General features: G+C 37.2%; 1 protein-coding gene across 3 annotated transcripts in view; it reads left to right on the forward strand.

Annotated features, from left to right (window-relative positions):
- The window catches only part of VWA8 (von Willebrand factor A domain containing 8), a gene marked incomplete at its 5' end in the record, with an annotated part of 195,231 nt that overhangs the window by 81,262 nt on the left and 92,247 nt on the right, over window positions 1–21,722 (forward strand). For all 3 annotated transcript variants that reach the window (XM_082333521.1, XM_082333519.1, XM_082333520.1), the window contains one exon: window positions 11,196–11,272. In XM_082333521.1, the coding sequence (XP_082189647.1) occupies window positions 11,196–11,272 (77 nt within the window). The remainder of the gene's footprint in view (window positions 1–11,195; window positions 11,273–21,722) is intronic.

Below are 21,722 nucleotides of genomic sequence, written 5' to 3' on the forward strand. Positions count from 1 at the left end.
TAGGAAAATACTAGTTTTCTCTAAAAGATACAGATTTGCTTTATTCTTTGGCTAGTATCTTTGTTGATGGAGACTTTATTGGTGAGATCATGAGGGCCGTTGTGTTCTTTTAGTTGGTTGTTGCTGTTTTGTGACACCTTCTAACAGTTTATAGACTCCCCAAGGTGAGGTATGGGCGGATGTTCTCCATTTGGGTATGTTTGAAAGTCTTTGTTCTTCAGAACCATCTTAAACTATTGCTGGAACTGTTAGGTGACTTGAACAGAATTATACACTTTGCCAGTTAGCTCTGGGAAAAAAAAAAAAAAGGAACTTTTGTTATTATTTCTGTATGTTTGAAGTGTTCAGGAAAGTGATACTTCCCAAGCTACCAGGTTGGTTTTTCCCTCATGAAGTAATCTCCCTGTAGTTTAGTTTTCCCTTAGCAAGGATACAATAATTTTCTAGCAGATGTTTCTCTTTATGTTTTGTAATAGCCTTTTGAAAAAGTCTAACACAAAACACTAATGGTCTAACCTACATGGCAAGGAATACAAAATGCTAATTGTTATTAATGTGCATATATTAAAATTACAGTGTACAGTTATATACAGTCCCATCTATTTAGAGTCCTTGTTAACAGCTTGAGTTTACAAAGATGTTGTACTTGAAACCTCTGTAGATGTTTGCTGGATGATACCAGCTTCTCCCAAAAGTTTTCATCTATTCATAAATCAAAATTAATCTGTTTCATAAATGAAATAAGATCTATTTATCCTATTTCATAAACAGTGCTCTTTATGCCAGCTTCCAAGTTGGTATTGAAAATGTTATATAGTACAGATTGCCTGCAGGACCTGCTGTCAGGGAACAGCAAGAGTGGGCTGCTCCACAGGGGAATGGAGGCAGGGACAGTGTCCTTAATGACAAGGTTCGCAGTCCCATAGTATCCAAGCAAGAAGAGCAAGTCTGGGGACAGCAGCCACGGTCAGCCAAGTGCCCAGTGGCTACCAGACAGGTCCGTGGTGACGAGGCAGGTCTGAGGTCAAGCTGGGAAGTCAAGTCAGCAGGTCCAGGCTGGGATCAGCAAGGTACAGGGCCAGGCACAGCATCGCCGCAGTGTAGGCTGGGAAGGAACCGAGGAAAGGGCCCGAGTGTAAATACAGCTCCCAAGCCATGGGGCTCAAAGGGGACCCCAGCGAGGCAGCAACACCGTGTCAGAGCTGACCTTCAACACAGGCAAGTAAAACCCTGGGTGGGGGGGAAGAGCTTGCAGAGCCCGGTGGTACACTCGGGGCCCAGACACGTGCTTCGTATGTTCTACTAATTTGGCAAAAAGTTTTGAAGACTATGCGAGTACGATTTTTAGGGTATAAGGTATTTTCCCAGCAGTGGTGTACTCATCTTTAATAATTTAATGTGTTCCACATTTTCTCCAAGCTTATGAAACTCTAATTGAAGACAGTGTTAAAAGATTTAACTGGGTTGAAGTATTGGAACATACTGCTTTGATTCTAGACATCAGCTCAGCCATACCTTTAAGTTGGAAAATCGATTGATTTGCTGTGATTTCTCTTTGGCAAATCAGTAATACCTACTTTGTTTTTCAATTGCTAACAGACTTCTGAGTACTTCCAGGTTTACTCTTTACTAATTTGTTCCACTGTTCTTATGTGTGACTAAGAAAAGGCCAACTGGCCTTTTCTTTTTGAAATACTATTTTTAAGTTTGAGCACTGTATTTGCCATTCTGCAGTCTTTAGGACCACACCAATCATCCTTCATTTCTCAGGGATGATCACTAACCGTTTAGAAATCACTTGGCTAACTCCTTAAATATATTACTGTAATTGTGTGCAGCATGCGATGAATCCTGTTCAAGTACTTTAAAAGCAACCATATTACATCAATATGCTTTCATGCTATATGTGCAGATACCTTCCCATTGAAGGATATTAGTTTTCATCCTCTTTTTGTAAAGCAAATCATTAAAAAATAGGATTTTTTGCTGTTCCGTTACTTTAACAGTTCAGTCTGTAGTAAGAAGGTAGGGTTTTATGATTGCTTGATACATATATCAGTGTGTACCCGTGTTTCACATTTGGAAGAAACCGATAATGTTTTTGTGTGGAGATACGAAGTGCTGTTTTGAGTTCCTTTCTGTTGTGCTTCTTGTTGGTGAATGAGTGAATCATGGCAATTCAGTGTAAGTAACTGACAATTCAAATACTCTGAACCTGGGTATTTCAAAATACACGACTAACATCCCTTTGAATGCTTGTGTCATTTCCTGGATATTTAAATGAGTTGGCGTATACCTTAGAACATAATTTGGTCCATCAAAATGATGACTATATAAGTGAGTGTCTCTGTTCGACTGTGATTTGATGTGCAAGGCTTGACCTGTAGTCTTTCTTTTAGAGACTGGATTTGGTTTTGCTTGGTTGACTGAATGTGGTTTTCCTCTTCTGCCTCTTCTGTTTTCATAACACATGCACACACACAAAATTCCTGTTAGCTTAAGACATCTCTCTTTATTTCCAAGTCTGTAAATGTAGTCTCTTTTGTCTATTCTTTTTAGTTAAGAGCTGCCTGGTGAGAGTCCTTTTACCAAGATTGTTTTCACGATATGAACTTTGACGATTAGTATTTGAAATTCAGTAAATTAGAATGAAATGATCTTGGTTGATGTTAGGGACTGGCTTTCTTAATGAAACCGAGGAGAATATGAAGACAAGTGTCAGATACCGACAGATATCTTTAGAAGTGTTCAGCTTCTGAAGTAAGCTACTTTATAACCCACTTCATTGATGTGTGTTCCCTGGAGCTTCTATGGCCCAGGATTTCACAGCATAAATGTATTACATGAAATATGGCTTCGTCTAAGTATTTGTTTACATTAATTGTTGATTTATTTTGGATGCTAACTGGAATGCTCTTCCATTTCATATATAAGCAAACAGGTTTCTTTGGGTCCTTGGGAAAGGCAGTGGATAGATAAGAATTTTAAGCTGTGAAATAACTTCCAATTAAAGGAAATGCCAGTACTTTAAATACGGCTTCTAATACTGCTTCCTGAATGAGCCTGCAGTCTGAGCGTGAATGAGACTGTCTGTGACCATCTATAGTTTCTCAAAGCAGCTATAAAACAGTTTCTTCCTTAGCTGAGAGTAAGCAGCTATTTATTACTCTCAAAACAAGAGGCAAGCAACAGCAAGAGTCCTGCTTAGTAAAGGTTACTTATTCCAAACTTTGCAGTGACTGTTTATTTAGTCATTACATATAGCTCTTACAGCTGCTCCCAGGCTTCAAGAGACAGACTGGAGTATTTATTCTTACTACCAAGGAAAATTTTTAGGCTATGTTTTTGTGAAGTTTTTCCTGATGGACGTTGTGCAGTTCATGGATTGGCCACTACTTGGTATCTTTTACTGTCTCCTTAAATTTCCTATCTTTGGCAAATAGGAGAGAAGCTATGTTAATGAATAGAGTTTTTTAATGTGGAAAAACATGAAAAATAGCAGTGGCTGAAACACTTGTATTTTGTCTCGCAGTTTTAAATTTTACAGATAACATTTCCCAAATTGTTGCATTTGGAAGTTGTGTAAAGAGAGGTGTTGGATGTTTTCACCTTTATTGGTCATAGGTGAAGTCTTGACAAACATCAGCTGTCTTTGAAGATACCAAGCAAAATATTGGTAGTTTTAAGGGATTCGTGGGTTTCTGGAGAGGGAAGGCTCACAACTTTGTCACTTCTGAATTATTTTATAGCCCTGAAGTTCTAAAACACTGAAACACATGTTGAAGAAAATTGAAATATTTTATTTGGCATTATTCTATTGCCATGATATATAGTATGAGCTGTTCAGATAGCTGGTCTAGTAAATTAAAGAGGTTTTGTTGTAGCAGTGAATCCTGAACATTTCTGGTTCAGGGCACAGTTAGCGTACAGGAAGTATTTGATAACAAGTTGTGTTCATTTTGGCTTTTAGAGTTACTCTGTTTTCATTCACTGTATAAATATGGCATAATTATAAATATGAATTTGAATATAGTACATAAATATCTTTAAAATACACTTCTACCATGATCTGCCATGAGTTATCTAAAATGGCACAACTGCAATTTTATGTAGCAGGACAGATGCAACTGGTACCAGGTCCAGGAGTTCTGCTGTGCCTTGAGAACTGCATGTCATCTGACCCTTTCTTCATTAATGCTTCAAAAGCCCTTATCCATTCCATATTGTGTCTTTTAAATAATACATATGTTTTATTTTGATTCAACTTTCAATACGTACAGCCAATATTCTTAGGTGCGTTTTAGTCAGCATGTGCCCCTCTGCTTGACAGTACCTCAGCTGTCAGCTTTAGCACACAGTGCTTGGCCTTCTACACTTAAGTTGCTTGTTATAGTTTCTGCACAATTTTCAAAGTGTAGAGCATAGCAATGAGAAGTGGCTGAGTATACGTTACTGTCCTTATTGTATAAACATTACCAAAATTATAAGGAACATTGTCAGTCGTCCTGAAGAGTGGACAGAGGAAATGCGGTGTACTTTGGGACAGCCTCAGTGTTCATCAGGACCATTCCCTATTTGTTATCTTTTGCTTGTTCTTCTCTTTCCAGAATTCCCAGTTTGTCTTTTGTCTTGTAGTTTTTTCATTGGCAACCTTTATGGCTATTTCTAAGTATTTGGTACTGGCTGGTCTACCCTGGAAAATGAAATACTTGTGTTACCAGTATCCATCCTGCTTTTATGGTAAATTACTTAATAAGGAAGAGCTACTTTTTTGTGTTTTAAAAAGAAAAAAAAAAAAGATAACAAATAATATATTTATTCTCTTCAACAATTATTATTAAGGCTTAATGGATGCTGGAGATCCGCATCTTGTTCTGGCTTTCCTGTTGCTTATGTTCTCTTTTCAACAAGAAACACAAATTTGATAATCAATAAGAATAATCAGAAATGCCATTCAATTAGTGATTAAATTACTGCTAAATACAGAAAGCATGTAAATTTTGTCCTCCTTCATTTGATGGTATGGAAATTCAGATTGTACTTCTTGTTCAAAATTGCTCCCCCTCTACTTCCTCATGTACAAGGAAAGCACTTTGCACGGTGATAAAAGCAGCCTGTTGCTGAATAGCTTGCAGTCTAATTAGGCGATGTATCAATAAGGGAAAATAAGAAAGACATATGAGGTAGAATAAGAATGAAGAATTCTATAAATCTGCTAAATATTGCTGTAAATAATTTGAAAGAAGACCATGACAAGATCTCTGGCAGCACTTAGTAAAAATGTTGATGTGAGCCCACAGTAAGCCAACTATCAGAAATATATTAAAAGAGCTTAGAAATGTAATGACCTTTTGGCGCATTTGGTAATTTATTTCCCTGATAGAATAATGTAATTTCATCCTTTCTGCTGCCTTTCTTTAACTGAGAGATCAACTTAAATGAGCTCTTGGGCTCCCACTAGGAATTTGTTTTATTCTTGAAAAATTTAGGACAAATGATTGAGTCTTTCTTAAAGATATTAAAAAGGACATGCTTGAATAGGTCTTTCCTTCTAAGATAATATTCTTCTTCTTATCTCATTGTGAAATTGAATTAAGTAGATACCAAGAGTGTAATAATATCAGTCACCAGAAAATTTGAAATAGCAAATGCTTGGCATTTTAACTTTTCTAGAAATAAAGGACTTTGTTTTCCTGCTTAAACTTGTGTAAAAATGGACAGCTTCCTCTGCAAGGCAAGAATGTACTATTCTAAACCAATTTTTTATTATTATTATGAGCATGAAGAAACTGAGCACCAAATGAGCTAAATTGGGCCAAATACTATGATATTTTTTGCCTAGGGAATTCTGTGTGACAGTTGTGGAAAACTCAGAAAATATTTCTCTTTTACTTGCTTCAGTCATAACAGTATGTGCACATATGAGAATAGGCGTGCTCTTTAAATGTGTCTCTGCTTACATATTGCTTTCTGCCTTTACAAGTTATACTGAAGAACCAGAATTAAAAAAAAGAATCAATTAATTGACTTTTTTCTTTCAGATGTTTCTTCCCACAGATTCTTTCTATTGTAAATTTTTCATATGCTCCTCTCCATTGAGCCACCGCTGTCTTACCTTGCTGGAAATGCGAAGATTGTATTTAGTCTAACAGGGCTCTGGGTTGAAGGTTGTACTTAAATTCAGAAAAAGACATAAACTCTACAAGCATATCTAGACCTGTAGTCAGAGATGTATCCAAAGCATTCAATTCATTACTTCTATTAGGGAATTAAGTTTATTTATTCTTATGGTGAAATTTTATTATTTTACCATTATCGTAATTTTTGCATGCCCCAGATGATAAGCTCAAAATAAAATAATGAGATCCTAAACCACACAGCATTCACTATTGTGACCAATAAATATATAGATTGCAGCTGGGGTGAGACTTAAATCACCACTGCTTTTGCGCAGCTGTTTTCCTTTGTTACTAACATCCAAGCGAGGTAGCAGCGATAGGGTCTGTTGCAGTGGTCCTCTGGTAGCAATGTCTAGTGTCTCCTGGTGACACACCTTCTGCAATTCTTACACTGCATTATTCACACTTGTTCCAAGCAGGGAGTGATGAGCTAAATAACACCTGGAGTGTCTGAGAGAGTTATGTATAGGTGCTGCTTGTTGCTCTGGTGATAACAGTAGGGTTTTTTTTAAATCACAAATATATCCTCTGGTGTAAAAATAGCAGCCTCAATCAAAATGCATGCATTCTTGTGAATGTTTTGTTGGCAGGAGCAGGCAAGCTGTGGGCTTGGAAGGTGGTTCAGTGCCAGGCCTAGTGTTAGAAACCATACATTAGCAAAAGTGTTTTCATTTTCTTCATTTTCATTGTTCAGCCATAAGTTTCTGTGATAAATGATGCTATCAATATAACTCTTTCTATGAAGTCACAAACTGAGAACTCTGACATGAGGGTTCTGTATACTAAAATTTAATGACAAGTCAAGATTGTCTTTCATTCCGTAATAATACAATTTAAAATTAATCATAAAATTTCCTAAAGTGATAAACTGTTTTTTTCACCAGTTTCAAAATTTGTCTCATTATTTTGTAATGAAACAGGTGCTCTGCTATGCAGGATGGCTGTGTGCTGAAATGGAAAAGGTGTGATTGGCAGTGTCTCAGCTGAAGGGCAGTACTGAAGAGTACAACACGGCAACCTCTTTAACTGCTTCAATATGACCTGCAAATCATTTAAAAGAAAATAAAATGAGTCAGCATGGTTTAGATTTTTTTTTTTTCCAATAGTGTTTTTTTCTAAGAGGCAAACTATTAATTTCAAAAACTTCAGTCCAGTTCTTTTGGACTATAACTTTATTGACTTTAGTTGGGTTGTGCAGGGGAGAAATTTATCCCACTACTGTTAAGAGCTGCATCCTGAATTGCAAAATGCCTCCTGGGACCTATAACAACCTTGTTTATATTTGAAACTGCAGTTACTGCTAGAAGATTAAGTCATTCTATCCTTGGTAACAAGTGTTTACAATGTCAGTTAGGAGAATTTTTAACTAAGGAATTATTTTGCCTTCTAATTGCATAATTTCCTTTTTGTTATTCATTAGTGCAGATATTTACTTCCCATTTTTCTATTTCAGTTGTCCCGTATGTCTGATGGAATAAAAATTGTCTAATATTTGCTTTCTGAAATATTTTTATTCAGTTCAGCTGAAACACCAACACAGATGTTCTTTTCTCTCCAATTAGCATATGTTTATATTTCTGTTAAATTAAGTAACTACGCTGTTAAATTAAGTAACTGCAATAGTGCGTATAGAAATACCATGCAGCAAGCATTAATGGCGAGCTGGTTTGTCCTCTGAATGTTACCTTAGGCTGCAATAATTGCATATTACATGAGATTACGTTCTGAATCCGGTCCAAGTTCACCTCGGTCTTTTAGTATGTTCATATGAAAGGCAGTTCAGATTCTTTCTGCTTAAATAGTTGAAGAGTTAAATGCTAGCTATGTGGGTGTCCACAAGATCCAGCTTGATCCTCAGCCACTGGTATAGACTCAGGGGAAAGAAGGGTGACTTTGTTGCCATTTTTGTCATTGCTTGTTTCTGAGGTGCCAGTCACTCAGGTCAGAGGGCTTTTTTCCAAAATGGGTTAGCATTTTCCACATTTCTTGTTCACCTGAAGAAGACTACCAGGCATATTCTTTCTCCCATGAAGGGCAGAAGAACTTGGAATAAACCTACTTTTCTTGGCCTGACATCAATGAATAGTACTTAAGGAAGGAACTCATCCGAGCTCTTTTTTGCAGTTTTTTAATGGTGCTAAAGAGCCTTCTGAATAGGTTTGGTCTCTTCCTTCCTTTCTATTATATCGTGCCTCCTCAATGGAGGAACTGAGACAAAGAGAAGTGGTAACTTGTCATGAAGTAGGAATGTGAAGGGATAGAATCAAAGAGCTTTGACTTGAACTTTGCTCCAGCTACTGTTGCCAGCCGAGGATTTTATGTGGTACACCACAGCCTCTATGAAGGCACATAATGTACTCTCTGAAGCAGTTCAGTCTAGAAGTTGGGCAACGTTAACGTGTTTATAATAGCTAAAATCTGTTGGGAATGCCTTTTGGCTTTTGAATACTGCATGCACGTTTTAAAAAATGTATCACATTCTGAAATTGAGGTGTACTTAAAATGAAATAAAAGGAGGTGTGCAGGGAGTCTGGTGAGATGCAGAAATACAAATGAAGAAGAGGCAAATGTGGTCATGGCACAGCTCCCATTGACTTCACTGGGTTACTTTGGTAACTGTGCTTTCTCCATTCCTCCACAGTGGTCCTCCACCATGCTTCTGTCCTCTGAGTGATAACAGCATGGAGAAAAATATGCAAAACCAGCTATTTGGTCCTCTTTCTGTTGGAACGGGAGAGGGAGGAAAAAAATCTAGTGGTGTTATTTTATAGTTGGGAAAATATTCTTTTCAGGCATAATTTTAAGAATCCATCATAAACATACAAACCACGCGTGCTTTCCGTTAATGCACACGAAAGCCAATTTTTTTAAAATTACAGTAACCATTTTGTTTGATATTAAGTATGTTTTACATTGATTCAATATGTTGATCTATTTCTTCATCTTTGTACTTGCCACAGCTGGCTGGAGTCCCACTCTGCAGAGAAAAGGATATGCAATCTGCTTGGGGTTGTTACAGAAAACTGCATGCTGACATCTGCCCAGTCGTCTTTAGCTCTCATAGGAAAAGTAAAGGAAGCTGCTTTCAGCATGGGTGTTTTGTGCTTGACATTAGGAGTATTCCTGTTTATTCACCCATTTATGATTTCAAGTATCTGACTGCAAGTAGTAGGAAACATATGGGAGTAAAACTGTCTGTGTGCGCTACTAGAGGATTCCTACCCTGTTTCTGGTTACTTTTGATCTTTCTAATGCAATTCCTGAAGTTGCATATTTCCCCCCAAATGAGTATGTTCTTTGAGTTCCTGGAAGAATCCATTAGCACAATTTCATCTCCTGCTTCAAAGCAGTGGAGAACTGTGTTTCCAGTGACAGTTTTCAGAAATGACTGGTGATCGATACTAAGTGTGGTGCAGCTTCTTACTACACCTGTGTGTAAAGCTGTAGATTCTTCTGAAGAATCAGATGGAAGAAGGTTTGTGAGGGGGCGTGTGGCAGAGCACTAACTTGAGTTGGCTTTCCTGTGTTGGAGTCGAGTCCGCAGTAGAATCTAGGTAGTTCTATTTTTGTCAGCTCTGCGGTATTTTTTTGATTCTGCTCTTGTGGTGAGAACTCTCCTTCCGTGATTTCAACTACTACACATATGTGCACGATTCTCCATTCTCATAAATGTAGTCAGATGAGGGACTGTGGTCTCATTTTGAGAAACTTAAACAGTTTGCAGTTCTGCAGCTGGCAGTTACCATCTTTCAGCTAGAACTTACAGTCATAAATGTCATAACTTGCAGCTCTGAATACTCCTATTCTGTTTCAGTGCCAAGTGAAACAGATTAGTGGGTCTCAAGTTGGTTTAATCTAATCTCTTTAATCTTTCTGTGGGTTATATTTATCTGCTTTGCTTTACACTGGTGTGGACTGCTACATGCATTCATGCAGTCAGAGTGAGAATCTCAGCAGAGGGACAGTGTCTTATCAAACAGCTTTTGACTGGGTTACAATTGAACTTTTCTTTCTACTATTTCTTTTTCTTTTTCCTTTGCAACCCTTGGCAGTCTCACTGTCATTCTGAGCTCCCAAGTCTGCAGCCACGTCCTTGCAGGAGGGATAAGAATTTCTGCATCTGAACTGTCATCTTGATCTGCATCTACATTAGCATTTTAGACCTGATCAGGAATGTACTTTTGAAAGGAATCTCGTTACTGCAGTTTGATACGTGTCAAGGGACATATGGCCTGGATTCTCTTAGGATGAGACTAAAGTGGAGGATGTTCTCCAGCAGCACACCTCATTAATGCCCTGTGCTAATTCCTTCCATGGGACCAGGCTAGGCCTGGGCTGAAGTACCAGCTGCTGAACAGCTTGTACAGGACATACCAGGGTGTTAGCAACACCTGATTGACTTTATAAACCCACTGTCATCATTCTGCACAGCTTGCTAATGCAGACATCCTGCAATAGGAGACTTAGAGATCAGTTTGATCTCCAGCCCAATTCTGATTCCATCTGGACCTTTTTTGGTAACTCCAGTGGAATGGGATTGGCGAATACTACCAAGGCAATGCTCTAATTCCACATGACAGTTGCAGGATGTTTCCTATGACCACCAAGAATTGCCTTTTCCTATTAAGTGCGAGCCAACTTCCTAGCATTCACATTCTCTCAATACCTTTGTGAAATAAAAGTGCTGGAAAAAACTGGTGTTAGTTAAAAGGATGCATCGGCATGTGTGACATAACGCTAGGGACACAATCATATTTCTGGTTTTTCCTCCTAGTAAGACAGATGAGTATTTTGCAAATATATGTATATACACATATATATGTGTGTGTGTGTGTAAAATAAAATATATATCATTAAATTGTGTTCAGAATTCTTTGATGTGGATTGAAATTGTATTTGCCTATAAAGGAATAGGGAGAGTATTTTAACAGTTTTGGAAAGTTACCTTTTCTTTGTTTACAATTCTTAAATGTGTACATCTATATTATGTCTTAATATTATATTCATTTACTGCAGGGTGTTGGGAAAAACAAAATCGTTGACAGATTCCTTCACCTTTTAAACAGGCCCAGAGAGTATTTACAGCTGCATAGGTAAGAATGTGTTACGTTTCCATACTTTGTGTTTATAATCTGATTTCCCATGTTTTAAAACTCCTGTTTCTGAAGTTTAATTTGTTCTTACTGTTTGAACAAAGACCCATTATGGTAGGTGGCACGCAAGGTGACAGGTTGAGGAGGAGATACAAGAATCTAATGCAATCACATTGCTCAGTATAAGAGGAAGTAGAAGTCAAAGCATACTGATATTAAACCATGCTCAAGAAGAGAGTAATATTTTGCTGTCATTTCTGGAGAGATTTCCCTAAACATGAGGTACTGTGTGAGGGGGAAAAAGTTCAAAGGTGCTTGTTTGAATATATCACTCATTAGCCAAAAAACATTTTACATAGTAAAGGCTTTTTGGTTTTTTCCTTTGGCACTCCTGCTAAGCACATGTATTTCTTTCTCACCTATAAACATTTGGATTAGAAAATTATATTTTTTTTTCACATGCAAGCTAAAAAACAGACTTCAAGACAACAAACCAATTGAAAACAGTTCAAAAGCTGAAATAATATCAAATTATCTGCCTGCTTTTTATGACATGAACTTTAAATCTATAAGTTGAAATAAAGACTGAATATGTCTAGAAGACTGTTTCAATTGAACTGCATCCTTTTTCAGCTTCATTCCTAATCTTTACATCTCTGTCTTCAAATTCCTAGCTTCATCACCCTGTCTCTTTCCATAATCACTGTTTTTTAAATAGTGCTAATAAAAATGTACATATCTTTGATATTTTGCCCTTTAACAACACAGTCTGTAATACTTTCGGTCTCACTTTCTCCCCTAGCTTTTTGTCTTCAAATGTCTTGTACTTGCATTCCTGATACTTGGATAGCTCTATCTCATGACTTTTCTGTTGCTGTTTTCATTTATCCTACCTCTCCTAGACATCCATCACTTCTTTGCAAAATACTGCTTTTGTGACCTGCTGCTTTCAGCTTCGTGTTAACTTTCCTGCCGTCTTCCCTGCTTGGAGCAGCCACCTGCTCCTTCAGGATAAAATACACTATCATTTTTGCAAATCCCATTTCACAAAATACTACAGTATTTCTGTCTTTCTGTGTGTCTCTGAAAAGTTGTTCTCCAGTGAGGTGTGGTCAAGCAGAACAGTATTTGAACATAAATTCAGATAGCTCAGGAGAACGTTGTATAAGCATGATGTGTGGGGTGATGACAGCGCTGTAGAATGTATTAGTTACAGCATGCTAGTTGATGCATCATTAGGAAGAAAAAAGTCCCTTTTTTGTCTAGTCAAGACAAACTTCTGTAGGCTCTGTAAAGTACTATTTATGGTGACAGGCTTTTAGAGAGAGATTGAAGTAGAAAATGATGACCAGTTCTACAAAAATGATGCAGTTCTATAAAAATAATTCCTGAATATAGAAAAATCAGAAATTTCTATTTCCTGGGTAGTATTTTGAAATACTTTGTGAAGAACTCAGTCTATCTAATACCTTGGTAAACTTTATAGGGCTTTTAAACAAGGATTACGGTATCATTAGTGCACACTTTTGGATTGCAAAACAAAATAAGAGCAAGTTTACAAAAAAACCCAAAACAGTTCGCTACTAAGCTTTTAGATATTTTGTGGGGAGAAATACAGTCAGTAGCTTATGGCATAGATGTATTTTATTGGGAAATATGCTAGAATGTGCCCTTCATCTTTGATAGCCCTGGATGTTGCAGTTTTCCTAGCTAGCTACCATCGGTACCGTTAGGCCTGCCAACTGCCAAGTATTTCTAAAAACCATACTTTTGATGGTGCTCATATACCTGAATTACAGATCTCAAGAAATTGAACATTCAAAGCGTGCATTTTAGTTGATTACCTTATAACGGAAAGGAATAATATTAATGCTTACTTCATGAAAAATGTGGAGGCAATTCAGTGTCAGATGAAGGTGGACATTCTCTGCCCTTTCAGAAATGTGTCTGACAGATGGTACCTCATTAGTCCTTGGAATTTGGGTTGCAGACTCTCCAGTTCCACTTCAACTAGTCTCTCTGGAAATGAGTGTGCACTTGTCAGCTGCATATCCTGAGGCTCTGAGTTTCTAGTGAGGTAGTGAATCTGTCAGAAAATGGCTGACAGTGACATCATGAGTTCTTAATTTGCCCATATCAACTGTCACTTTATATAATTAGCTATAAAACAAGTAATGTACATGTATATATAATAATGCCAATATGGAATGGGTGTTGCAACCGAATAGTATCTGTTCTGGAGCAGAGAGGTATATCCTTAGCTATAAAATATCCTTATTGGTGGCTATAATGAAGATGTAGCTGGAGAAGAAACTGCTGGAGTGGAAAAAACTGTAAAAGCTTTAAAATTAATACAGTAAAGATCTTTACTAAAATGTAGTGTTATGTAAGAAATAAAAGTAGTGAATAAATAACAGACAAAAATAATTAGACTGAATTTCAGAAGTACTCTGATCTATGAATGCAATTGCCATTTTTCAAAACCTGTTTTTTTAAATGGTATTGAAGTGCCAAAATCATGAAGGTATTCCAGAAACGTTTACTTTCAATAGCTTGTGAGGTAAATAGGGGGGAAAAAGACTGTGATATAGTGTAGTACAGTTTGTTATGCAATGTAACTCAAGTAGGTGTCTTTTTTTGAAGAATACTTCACCCCTTTTGTAAACAAGCAGGAACACAAAAGAACTAAAGATGCCATTAAATCTGGTTTGGTTTTGGTTGTTGATTGTTTGGTTATGATGGGGGTTTTTCTTTGGTGATTTTTGTTGTTTGTTTGGGGGGAGGTTTTGTCTGTTTGTTTTGTGGGGTTTTTTTTTCTTACTGTCTTGATGAAACAGTATAAGGAGTTCTGCTGATCTAACACTACATATGTTCAATGACATTCAAGCAGGGAATATTTGCCTTAGAGGCAATGAGCTATTAGCAGGAGTAATTTTAAAATCTCACATTTTATGTCTTATACTTCAAGATGATGAGAGGAGATAGAAGACACAAAAAAGAGAGTACTTTTCCTTAAGCATCCTTTCTGACATCTGTATTTACTCACTCTACCACTGATTCACATGGGAAGAGTCAGCCTGACCTTAAGGTTTCAGTTTCTTATGGAGGTTATAAATCCTTTTTCATAGAATAGAATCATAGAACACCAGGTTGGAAGGGACCTCAAGGATCATCTGGTCCAACCTTTCTAGCACAATCTAGATGAGATGGCCCAGCACCATGTCCAGCAGAGTCTTAAACGTGTTCAGCGTAGCGGAGTCAACCACTTCCCTGGGGGCATTATTCCAATGACTGACTGTTCTCATTGTGAAAAATTTACCTCTCGTGTCCAGTCGGAATTTCCCTCGGAGTAGCTTATACCCGTTACCCCTTGTCCTCACCATGTGACTCCTTGTAAAAAGGGAGTCTCCATCTTCTTTGTAGCTCCCCTTGAAGTACTGGTACATGGTGATGAGATCACTTCTAAGCCTCCTTTTCTCAAGGCTGAACAAACCCAGCTCTCTCAGCCTGTCCTCATGTGGCAGGCTTCCCAGACCCTTGGTCATCTTGGTGGCCCTTCTCTGGACCCCCTCCAGCCTGTCCACATGTTTTTGTATAACAGGGACCCGAACTGTACACAGTATTCCAGGTGTGGCCTGACCAGCGCCCAGTAGAGTTGGATAATGACTTCTTTGTCTCTGCTGGTGATGCCCCTTTTGATGCAACCCAGCATCCTCATCACATTAATTGTGGGGTTATTGGGCTCTTTCTGAAATGGGTAATTTGGCATAGGCTTTGCACAACCTCTCTCTAGGACTGCTCTTATCAAGCATCTTGCTGCTTTTCCGTGTTAAGGAAGAACTTTCATCTACCTGGATTTCCCAGACACTCCTTTCCTACAAGAGTAAGTTTCAGGAGAGAAATCATAAATTTTGTTTACCCTTCTGGGATGGTTGTCTCCATTTTGTGCACCCAGGGCAGTGGCTACATGTTACAGAATAAACAGCAGCATTACCTTGCCTAATATTAAACTTTAAGGTTTTATTGCTTTCACCTTGAGCGTGCATTCATCATGCTACTAGAAAGGTGAAAATCTGTGAGAGATCTGTATAGAAATAAAACACATACCAGCTGACTTTCTTAGAAACTTTGATGTCCTCCAAATAAATGTAACACAGAGTCAAGTATCTGTGTTGCTCCTAAATGCGTGAACCCTGGAAAGCCTCATCATTTTATGAACCTTGCTGATACTACTTTTGCCATCTCTCATGTGAGTGATGTGGAAAGGAACTGCCAGTGGTTCTACACAAAAATCTGAAGTTAAATTTGGTAGACTAAATTGTGGGTCTGTAAAACAAATTTCATTGAATCAGGAAAAAGATTTTCATGGAAACTGATAATATCTTGCTTTAAATTATGAAATCTCTTGGACCAAGAAGATTCCACAAAAGGAAGAAAAAAAATCTAAAGCTTTAGTGAAGACCCAGGCAAGAACATGTGCCCTGTTAAGACTATAAAATCCTTCTTAGCACTGATGAGAGTCATAGATAAATATAAGCTCCCATCTCTCCTGCATGAAAACGTCAGAAGAAAGTATCATGGACTTTAGACTGTTGGCTCCTTTGATGTGATCAAAGAAAAAAAGATTAATTTTACTTCTCTTATCATCAAATTAGTAACTAATTGCACACAAAGAATGGTTTTGCTGGAGTAAAATGTCCTTTACCTGTCATTTAAACATTTAGGTTTGCATCTATTTGGAATTGAGTCATACTGTCAAGCTGCTTTTTAAATTTTAATGACAGTGATTTCTTCTCCTTGAAGTTGCTATTTTTGTGTAGACTGTATTACAGAACTACAGTATTTATCCTTTTGTTTCCAATGCAACCTTGATTTATGGCTTGTTTTTGTTTTTTTTTTTTTTTTTTGGATTGTGGAGAGACTTCTAATAGAAAGTTTCCTAAAAGCTTAGGTTCTGACTAGGAAGATGTAAAATTCAGTGACTCACTTTTTATAGTAGTTTCTGCTAGTATAAATGAAGCGCTAGGTTTTACATGCTAAAGGCATTTGGATAGTCAATATAGTCAAAAAGAGCATGTGGCAACAGGAACCCTCTGAAATTATTATCTGCCATCATGAGTTGTGCTTGTAATTGCTCTGATAGCAAACAAAAGCCTCTCTGTCTTGGTAGTCCCTTTAAGAAAAATTAATTGTGGAAAGAACATCTGTGTTCCAGGCAGCACATTTCCTTGGTTCAGGAAGGCACAATTTTCATTTTCCTGTGTCAGTACCTTTTCTTTAAAGTTTGGTATACATTACGCTCCTTGATTTTTGAGATAGTCAAAAGCTGTCTGGACATGGTCCTGGGCACCTTGGCTCTAGGTGGCCCTGCTTGAGCAGGGGGGTTGGACCAGATGACCTCCAGAGGCCCCTTCCAACCTCAACCACTCCATAATTCTGTGATTTACCAACAGTTTCTGCAAGGTAGCGGCTGGATGACCCCAGCTAGCTCTTATTTTAAGTATGTTGTAGTATTATGTCTTGCTAAATCAAACTTGTTCAGTAGGAAAAAAAAAAAATTAAAATAGTTAAAAATTAGTTTATATTATCTTCATAAAATCAGATAATCCGGCAGTGGTTGCTCCATGTGGGGAGTCCATTTGCACTGTCCTTAGCTGATGCCCAAATGTGTGGGTATGGAACCGTAGTTAAAGTTGAGGGAATTAAGAAACAGCTTCAGACTCATCATTGTTTTCAGAACAAGAAAAATAAGAACATTTTGTGTAATGAGATTAAGTTTGATAACCTCTAGAACATCTATTTATCGTTACGATGTGAGTGTAAATAATGAGCAGCTGTTAAGCAGAAATTTCTCTGAGATGTTTTCTGGCTTCATGCTATCTCAGCCATAGATGAGCTGTAGGAAATGCAAAAATTGCAGCCCCCCATCTCCTCCGCAGAGTGTCTGTCACAGGCGTTCCTCTATGCAATTCAAAATGTTCAGGAATGAAAAGTATTGATCCTTTCCATTGCAATGGGAACTTGGTTACTCTCAGCTAGTGGGAGAAGAGGATCCCCCCTGAGCTACTACAGATGTGGCCACTGAAGTCACGATAAGTAAAACTAGTCAACCTCAACTCTGACGTCTTCAGTGTGTAGATCTGCAGTTATTTAGTTGTGTAAGAACATCGCCATCGCTTACAGAAATAGAAGCTTTTGATGAGTAGAGACTGCAGTGTAATCTGCATCAATAATTTATTGATGGCTTATGAATGGATTTTCTGCTGCTCAGAGCCTCAGTGAATCCGCAGGAGGTATGAAATGATTAGTTCTGTTCAAGTGTTCTCTTTCTGTGTATCAAGAAAATAATCTTCTAGGAAATTAGTTTATTGTCAGAAAAAGAGAATACAAATCTTCATAAAGTCATGTACCAAAAAGAGGGAGTGTTTTTTGGTGTACGAGAGTTGTTCTCTGTAAGGTTGAAAAAGGTAAAACTACTTATAAATATGGTTTGATGCCTTTTCATGAAAATAGAGAATGTAGGAAGTTTTCTTCTTTAGCTTTTAAATAAAAGGGTTTGTGCCGTTAAATTAGACATATTAAGTTCTCCGTGTGATATCTTTTCTTACAAGTTGAGATAATTTGTTTTCCACTTTTCTAGGCATTGACATATATGCTAAAGCAATTTGGCTTTGTTGTAAATTTGATATTTCATCACTGTGAACAGAATACTGACTGCTATAGAAATTCTATTTGTTTTCTGATAATCTGATATTTTAGAAGATACTGCACTATCTTATTCTGTTTTCCTATCGTTACATTTCCTTTCAAAGACTTTACCTATGGTATTGCGTCTGCCTGTCAAAGTTACTGTGTTCTAGTGACTGATGATTGGAAAGTGTGATACATGCTTCATTTTAAAAATCTGCTACATTTTGTGTTGTGCCTTTTCTAGTTCGCTAATAAATTACAGTAATCTGATGATCTTTTCTTCCAAAAATTAACTGAGTTTACATATGTTATCCTTTTCACAATAAACGTAATTTTGCTGTGATCTTTAACAATCAAATTAATGGAGAAGTTTGGGGTAGGAAAATGAGTTTATGGTGTCCCTACAAGCAACACTTACTACAAACTGTTCATTAATCTTTAGATGTTAATTTTCTTTCCCTCTTCTTCAGCACACGTAATCAGTATAAAATCTAATCACCTGTTTCCCCTATTGAGATCATGTAAAACTACCCTTTCAGCTTTATTGACTTCAGATTTTTTTAAATTCTAATTAAAAAAGTTGTTTCAGGAGGAATAACTTCCTTTGCCCAAGACACAGATGAACACCTGATACTGTAGAATTATAGTGTACTTGTTATCAGAATTACATTTGGTTATCTTCTCTTGAAAGAATATAGGACCGTGTAAAACAATTTAAATGCTGATATAGCTCTGCAAGTCTGTTTTTAAAAATGAACAACCCAGAAAAGCTATCTCTGTAGTGGACTGTTGTTGAAGCAAGTGCTCTTAAGCTGCACTGGTTTATTAGAGGAATCCATTGAACACAGCGAAGATGTGTGTCTGTTGTGTATTTTGTATGTTGGCAGGCACAAAAAAAAGGCTAGGCAATTTTTCATGATGATTTTGAGTCCTGAATGTATATGTCTAGAATAATTTCTTTTAATGTTGTACAGTAGCCTTATAGTGTGTGTTTTATTCTTTACGCAGCTCAGATTTGGAAATAAATACTAAGATGACATATTTTTGTTATGAAGATTTATGTTGTGAAGCGCTGAATGTATCGGCTAGCATATAATAGGTGTCTTTATGGTTTTTTACTCTTGTTATGTTTCTTTTCCCCTTTTCTTAAATACATTTTCAATCAATACAGAGCTGCAATGCAAAGCTTCCAAGAGTTCATGCAAGCTAATGGTCTCTGTTTCCAATGTTAGCTTTTCATAAGCTGGCTGACTAGCTCTGCTATTGTCAGATTCCAGGTGTTAGAGAGCTACTTCATTTGTCTTTTTGTAGCAATCAAATTCAGCTTGAATATCGTGCTGTGTGGCTGTTGTGGAGAAATAGCTTAGGTTAGAAGACCCCGTTGTTTCATTTTCCTCTAAAGCTGAAGTAACAGTTTCTCGCTGTTTACTCGGTGAAATGTATTCTTATACACAATAAGGGGAGCTGTAGGGTGTCATGTTTCTTCATGTATGGATTTTGCAATTAGGGTGAGTGAATTTCTTATGTTGTTATAACAAGTTATGTGAAAACTTTGCATCTTGTTTTGAAAGATGGATCACATATAAGTAATTCTGTAACTTGATTTAAGCATATAACCTGAATTAAACATATAATTCCTTTTAGCCTGTGTTCTGCCACCCGCAGTCATACTGAGTAATGAGTACCTTCTTACTCCAAATAATTTCTTGGATTTTAAACAAATATATGTCCTGCTGAGTAGCTATAATGGCCTAGCAGAAAAAAAATATGGGGATTTAATTATCAGTGCATACAGATAAGTCAAAAAGGCTTTACAGTGTCATTTTAACAGAGAAATGAGACAGCTGATTGGCTTTTCAGATATTTCAGAATTTCCTAAATATACTGGTCAGATCATGCAATGCAATGACTGCATGATAGGTTAGCTAAAGAAATTCATTTGTAAATGTCAAAGTCATGCAGCTTCTTTGTGTTAAGATCGCCTACTCTTCATCAGGATAATCCATGAGTGGATTAGCTAACCAATTAACAGCTTCAAATGGCCCTTGGCCTAATTATTTTTCAAATACTCTTAAAATTAGGTCACAGCAGATGGATATATTCATGTCTGATTGAAATGTAATTGAGAAGCTATATATATCTATGTACATAGGTATTTAGATAGATAGATATCCTACAGAAATGAAGAACAACAATTACTAGAGCATATATTCTGTGTCTCTGATTTTTCTTTTCAACTACCATAAAGTCCCATTTGGAAAATAAGAGGAAGGCCAAACCTGAATGGTTTATCTAAGCTTGTTACCATGAGCACCAACCCTTAAAACACAAGGTTGCCTTCCATAGATACTTTCTTACCCTTTCAGCCTCAGTGTAAGTACATACAAAAGCCAGGACAGTGTTCTTCAGCACTTCTCAAGATGGGGTAGTTCCAGTGAATGTGGGTGTCTGTAATGTTAACTGAGGTCCTGACACTGTGTCCTGCATTTGGGCATAAGCCTCCTTGGGGACTCAAGTCTGAAGCATTAGAATACCTTTTCCTTTTCTTAAGTTAGATGATAATGAGTAAATTATACAATGGATCAAATTCTGTTTTGGTGGTTACGTTTCAGTGTTCTGGGGAGGACAAGTGTCAAAATGAGTATTTGCAGATGTGTCATATAGACAGCATTAACCTTTTTAATGAAGAATTTCATGCATTGATTTCCTTTCCCTAAAGAAGCATCTTTCAGCCAGGTAGTCCTCCAGATGAACTAACACAAATTTCAGGAGAAGAGGAACATCGTTCTCCTTTGTTACTTAATTTTTCCTCCTGGCTAGTTTCAGCTCCTGTGTCTCACCACGGGATACCCAGAATGCCTGGAGATTTACTTTCTTTCCATCTTTGCCTCCCATCCTACCTTGTTTCAAGGTCTGTTGATAGAGGTATTCAGCTCTTCCAAACAACTCTAAATTTTAATTTGAAAAGAGCATAGGAGAAAGTTTCTGTCTCCCATGAGTGGAAGAAGAAGTGCTGAACTCATTGATTGGATTTGTGTAGAGGAAAATTCTATTCTAAACAACAAAATAGCTATCCGGTGCAGTTCCTCTCCTCTCTTTTTGGATTAATTTTTTTAATTCAATTATTTAATAGAATTTGGGTAAATCTTGAAAATTGACAGGGACAGAATGGACTGAACAGTCTCTGTGGTTGATGGAAATTTCTCCTGCTGCATGTCAGTTCTTCCTTGGAAAGGAGGCATTGCTGTCAAAGAAATAGTAACTGTCACAAACTAGTATGTTCGAGTAAGTTTATAGACCTCAGAAGAAGCTGCCTTTACGGTAAACAATGCACCAGTAGCAAAAAATAAATAAAAGGCAGTGATGTGAGATAGTAAACAACAAAAAAATGAAAAGAATTCTCAGAAGTCCTACTATGAATTGAGTGGTACTGTCAGAAGAGTTGCTGAGTTTCAGTAGCAGATCTTTTTTTTTTTTCCTTTTTTTATTTTTTAGGGAGAGCTTGTGAGGATGGCTTGCTTGATAAAAATATGTTCTTCGGAAAGACATTAGCGAGCTTTTCATATTTTTCTTTTACAATCAGGAGAAGACAAATCAGTTCAGTTGAGTAGGATGACAGTATGTCAGACAGCTTTTCTCACTTGCTTCTAAATTCCCACAGTCTTGCTTCTTTGTGTCAGAACTATTTTCATCTTGGGTGCCAAATGTGATGAAATTAGGAGGTTTTGATATTCATGTCTTTGTTAGAGCCTAGTTAATA

Source organism: Platalea leucorodia, assembly GCF_965183815.1.
Source record: "Platalea leucorodia genome assembly, chromosome: 2".
NCBI lineage: Eukaryota > Metazoa > Chordata > Aves > Pelecaniformes > Threskiornithidae > Platalea > Platalea leucorodia.